The 6126-nt window shown below is 43.0% G+C and overlaps 1 protein-coding gene across 1 annotated transcript; it reads left to right on the forward strand.

Moving 5' to 3' along the window:
• The first annotated feature begins 4735 nt into the window (after nt 1–4735).
• Nucleotides 4736–5695, forward strand: Tas2r60 (taste 2 receptor member 60). Its single transcript, XM_052719974.1, has one exon. It carries the CDS (start codon nt 4742–4744, stop codon nt 5693–5695), a length of 954 nt encoding a protein of 317 aa, XP_052575934.1. The 5' UTR covers nt 4736–4741.
• Nucleotides 5696–6126: the final 431 nt, after the last annotated feature.

Raw genomic sequence — 6126 nt, forward strand, 5'->3', positions numbered from 1 at the left:
GTGACAAATGAGTTTATGTGTAGCAAGAATTCATAAGGTTTGGATACCCGCGCACTGCTTTCTCTCTTTTCAACTTCTTCCAAGCTCCACAATAACTTCCCCCTAACTCTCTGTGTTTCTTTTGTCACCTTCATTTGTGGTAGTCCCTGGTCTGAGTTCCAAATCACCCAGGTTTTTCTTAGCCAATGGTCTCAGTTCCTTAGAGGCTCCTGTGGCTCTCTGTGAAAGCAAACCACATTGTATTCTCCAAGCCTCATTTCTATAAGTACTTCCCTTATGAAGACATGTAACCATTATCAGTTGTTTCCATGGCACAGATTCCTGCATGCCACCCACTGTGTGACCTTAGCTGTCACCCCTCAGCCTCTGCTCTGCTAAGCCCAGTCTCTTTTCAGTTCCTTCTACCTTTCTCTTCTCTTTTTCCTTCTTTTCTTTCTTCTTACCAGTCTTTGCCGCCCTCATCATTTGTACCCTGACTAAAGCTGATCCCACAAAAAGGTCCTTTCCAGATTGACCTAGGAGACAGAGGGCAGGAAGAGTTTGTGCTACCGTAGGTCCTGTCCATGACCTCATGTTCAGTGGAATTGCGTTGTCTAATGTGAAAAGATGTTTAGGTTTTGGCCAACTGAAGACAGAGGGAAAACAAAAAGGAATTCTCAAATTTTGTTTGTGTTCTTGTTGGACATCCAGCCCTGGGCACTGTCCATGCTATACGGGGGACTTGAAGATGCAACTACATCCTCATACTATGGTGTTTTTGAGACCAGTTCTCATGTAGCTCAGGCTGCTCACAATCTTCCTGCCTCAGCCTTTTAAGTGCTTTGATTATAGGCAAGTGCCAAGCTACATGACAATTGTTAATTTTGATAATCTTACTTCTGCTTGTCTTGCCCAGGGGCCTTCCCTGGATGCTGTTGCTGGCTGGAATTTGGGAAAAGTGACATACTGGGAGTGGAAAGGAAAATGTGGCCATTTCAATTTCCATTACCTTTTATCTTTTTGTGCATGTTTTACAATGCACATAGCACAACGATGAAGTGGACAAGATTATAATTAATAAATATGCATATGGTTATGTCTTGGTTGGTTTAGGCTCTGTATCAGAATATCATAGTTTAAGTGACTATTTCTTACAGTGCTAGAGCCTTAATGTGGAATGCCGGCATGGTTGGGTTCTGATGACATCCTTCTTCCTGGTTGTAAGCATCTATCTGTCATAATGTGACAGAGAAGAATCTGGGATCCTTTTATAGTCCAACTTTTCAGCCAGAGACACCATCATGGCATCAAGTGAATCCCTGATGGAACTCAAGCATATCTGGTCATACTCAATACATGTGCATTTCTTTTAAAGTTATTACTTGTGTGTGTGTGTGTGTGTGTGTGTGTGTGTGTGTGTGTGTGTGTGTGTGTATGTATGTGTGGATGCCCCCAAAGGCCAGAAGGGTACAGTTATGGGCTGTGTGAACCTGCTGACATGGGTGCTAGGGACCAATTTCAGGGTCCCTGAAAGAGCAGTAAGCACTAAACACCCCTTAACCATAAAACTAGCTGCATAATTGTGTCCCTACTGCCTTTACCAGTGCTTTACTCTTCTGACACACAGCACAGCATTTTACTCATCTCCATAACGTTTTCAACATTTATTGTGATGTGCACATGTTGGGGGTGGTGAGCACATGACATGGTAGGCTGTGGAAGCCAGATGATAGCTTTCACAAACAGGTTTTCTCTTTCCACTCTATGGGTCTTGGGGATGGAACTCAGGTTGTTAGTTGGCAGCAAGTGCCTTCACTTGCTAAATCTTATACCCAGTCCTGCTGAACCCTTCTAAGAGTTCTTGGGAATGACTAGGAAGTTACATAACATTTAAAGACAACATGCAGGTCACTGTTTTCTCTTTTAAGCTTTCTGAGGCAGAGCACTGAGTTGAGAATTTCTATCCAGAACATCTATTCTAGATTCCTATCAAACTGCTTTCATACTTACACCAATGGTGGTGGTGGCACACGCCTTTAATCCAAGCACTTGGAAGCCAGAGGCAGATGGATTTCTGTTCGTTTGAGGCCAGCCTGGTCTACAGAAGGAGTTTCAGGATGGCCAAGACTACACAGAGAAACTCTGTCTTGAAAAAAAAAGACTATGAAAAATTCGAAATTATCAGACTTTGTGTTTACCTAAAAGCTAAATCTAAATAAGAGAAAGCAAAATGTCATAAATACAGGGATGAAAATCACCATGGAATATGTGACTGCACACTGCTCTTGCAGAGGACTCAGGTTCAGTTACTAGCACCCACATGGTAGCTCATGACCATCTGTAACTCCAGTTCCAAGAGATCTGATATGCTCCTCTGATCTTTATGGATACCAGGCATAAACATGGTGCATTTATATACATTTATGTGAAACACTCCTACACACAAAATACAGTAAGTAAATATTAAAAGCATACCGTAAGTTATTATGTTTTTAAATATAAAAGGCTACTCTTCTTTTTGAATGAATTTAATTTGCACATAATATATGCACAGTAAATGTTTTTGGTTTATGATGTGTGCATAAAAGCACTTTGATGGCAACTAATTCACTGTTGCAGACCAGTGCTTTTCATACCCGTGTTATGGAATAGGAGATGCTTATGAGTAACTGTTCAATCAGTTGAGGTTATGAGCCATCGATGGTGTAGGAGGGAGAAGGAAGAGAGAGGAGTTTTACATACTGCAAGGTTTGCGGCTGCACAAACTCCGGAGTTCAAAGACCCAGTTTGCCTCGTTTCTCCAGGTTCAGCTGGAGAACTGTTAAAAGTCAGCCCAAGAAACCGGGACACAGAGAAGGAAGTTTGGAGCACTATTCCCTGGGAACTGGCATTTTCACAAGAAGGCACAGTCACTGTGTCGATTTTGTGTGCCTTCTTTCCTTTACTCTTGAGATAGGCTCTCCTTCTGAACCTGGAGCTCAGCCCACTCCCCACTAGGCTGGTGGCCAGTCCCAGAATGCCTTGTGTCTCCCATACCCAGCAGGGGGATTACAGGTTCTCAGCCATTTTTGGAGTTTTCCATGGTTGCTAGGAGAGATAAACAAAGATCCTCATACTTGTGTGGCAAGCACTTATTGAGGCATTTCCCCAGTCCTGGTTATTTTAATTTGATTTTTTTTATGTGTGTGTGTGTGTGTGTGTGTGTGTGTGTGTGTGTGTGTGTGTGTGTATGTATGTGTGTGTGTGTATGTGTGTGTGTATGTGTATGTGTGTGTGTATGTGTGTGTGTATGTGTGTGTGTGTGTATGTATGTGTGTGTGTGTGTGTATGTGTGTGTGTATGTGTGTGTGTATGTGTGTGTGTATGTGTGTGTGTATGTATGTGTGTGTGTGTATGTGTGTGTATGTGTGTTTATGTGTGTGTGTGTGTGTGTGTGTGTGTGTGTGTGTGTGTGTGTGTGCTCCTGTGCTCTCAACAAGGTGTCCTCTGTAGAGGCCAGAGGACAACTTTGTGGAATTGGTTCTCTCATTCCACCTTTGTGTGGTTTCTGGGGAAGGAATGCAGGTCTTCAGCCTTGTCGGCAAGTACCTTGATCCACTGTGCCATCCAGCCAGCCCTAAAACTTTAATCAGCAAAGAAACAGAGCTCTAGATGGAATCCACAGCTGCCAAGGTGGAAGAGGATGGAGGTTCTAAGTTAAGTTGCTAACTGTGGTGAGGGGGCTGGTCCTGGAATCAGTGCAGCTCTTGGCCTTCTGCTGTGAGTTAAATATGATTTAAATACGAGTCTTCATCTGTCACTTGTGGCTTCATTTCTTCTATCTATGAAATCAGCCTTGATGTCTTCATGCAGCCACATCCACTCTCCAAGGAAAGTCCGTGGAGTAGAATGAGTCCTTTCCATGTTTTAGACAGGGAAATAAGGAAACAGAGGGGCTCACTGGAATGCTCAAGCACTCACAGTGGTTGAAACTCAGAGAGGGGCATGGGTTGAAGCCTCTCTCTGGCCAGACCTCTCACAGCCTATCCTATTGGTTTATAGCTTTCTTGATGAGATGCCATCGAGAAAGTCATTTCTAACAGAACAGTGTCTACATTTTTGAGAGAAAGTCTCTGTTTCATTCTGTGTAACTGTCTCTTTTGGTCTGCTCTGGGATGCTGAATCCTCACCTGACTAGAACTTGAGCTAATCTCTCTCAGGAGAGAGAGGTTGGGATCAGTTTCTGGCTCTGTGCCAAAGGGATGTTCTTACTGTACCTCTTTCAAAGGGTTGCTGTCAGAACTAAATATTTGGAGGGGCATCTAGAACCATGTCTAGTACCCAACAATTACCTCTTATCCTCCCCACCCCCACCCCCATAACATGGACATGAGCTCTGCTATTCAGTAGGACGCATCATGTCCTGGGGATTTTATTACCAAGTAACTCCAGGTGTGTGGTCTTAGATATCAGCTCAGAGAAGCGTAACTGCCTATGTAAGAGACACCATATGCAAGGGCCTGATACATTATTCACACGGATGTTGACAATGGGTAGGGGATAGGCAAGAGAGCAGGCAAATATACAGGCACACACAGAGACTTTGTGGAAACTTAGCCTTGGCAGTATTTGCATCTATTCTGAAGAGAAGAAACATTTTTATCCTCCTCAGAGAGCCTGCACCCTCACTTCTGGCTTCACTTCTCCACTTAGGGCATGTGGAGAGAAAAACAATATTGGAGAGACTTCTTAGAGCGACAAATAGTCCTTCTTGGGACCCATCATGTCGACAGGAGAAATGAGCACAGGGCACACAGTTCTGGGATGTCAGACTACTGATAAGGCAGTCATCACTTTATTTATCATTTTAGTCCTGTTGTGCCTTGTGGCAATGATAGGCAATGGATCTATCATTATAGCACTGGGCAAGAAATGGTTGCTCCAGAGAACACTGTCAGCACATAATAAGTTACTGATGAGTCTGGCAGCCTCTCGCTTCTGTCTACAATGTGTGGTGATAGGTAAGAATACTTACGTTTTCCTGAATCCAACAGTCTTCCCATACAACACTGTAATGCAGCTCCTAAATTTAATGTGGGACTTCCTGACTGTTGTGACTATCTGGTTCTGCTCCTTGCTAGGTTTCTTTTATTCTGTGAAAATTGCAACCTTAGCCCACCCTGTCTTTATGTGGCTAAAGTACAGGGTGCCTGGGTGGGTACCATGGATGTTGGTCAGTGCTGTAGGGATGTCAAGCTTAACTAGTATCCTGTGTTTCATAGGCAATTATATAATATATATGAACTTTGTAAAGAGTGACCAGCAACCTTGGAATGTCACTGGGAATAGCTTAAGAAACTCATTTGAGAAATTCTACTTCTTTTCTATAAAAATGATTATGTGGACAATCCCTACTGTTATCTTTAGCATTTTCATGATTTTGCTCCTCGTATCTTTGGTAAAACACATGAAGAAGACTCTCTCGACCTTCTCAGGACTTCGGGATGTTAGAGCACAGGCCCACGTGAAAGTTCTTCTTACCCTTCTCTCATTCATCATCCTTTTCGTCTCCTGTTTTCTGACTCTGGTAATTAGTTCCATCAGCAGTACACCATTTCAGGAATTCAGGTACTGGATGTGGGAGGTGGTGATTCATCTGTGCACGATGATACACCCCATTGTTATACTCTTCAGCAACCCTGGGTTGAGAGTAATGGTGAAGAGGGGCTGCTGCTGAAGAGAGGGAGCAACCTGAGTGGCAGTTGATAATAACCCTTGGACAGTGGGACAGAAGGCACAAGAGCAACGGACACAGCTTATTTTTGTGGTACATTTGGTATTTATTCCCAGCTTACTACATATATATATATATATATATATATATATATATATTATTCATATATACATATGAATAATCTCAGTGCAATAGGATTCAAGGTGGGCTCCAAGACCCTGAAAATGAGCAGAGTTACTGATATGTACCATGTTATCTGTGGGACTTGATGTCATCAAAGGACCAGAAAGCTTTGACATTCACCGTGATATATCTCTTGGAGGTTAAAATTATTCTCTGGGAACTGGGTGAAAAGACCCTCACACACCATATGATAATTCCTGTGCTGAGTCACACTGGAGAAGATGCTTATAACTTTTTTCCCCCTCTGGAGT

Source organism: Peromyscus californicus, unplaced genomic scaffold (assembly GCF_007827085.1).
Source record: "Peromyscus californicus insignis strain IS unplaced genomic scaffold, ASM782708v3 Scaffold_6__1_contigs__length_162567912, whole genome shotgun sequence".
NCBI lineage: Eukaryota > Metazoa > Chordata > Mammalia > Rodentia > Cricetidae > Peromyscus > Peromyscus californicus.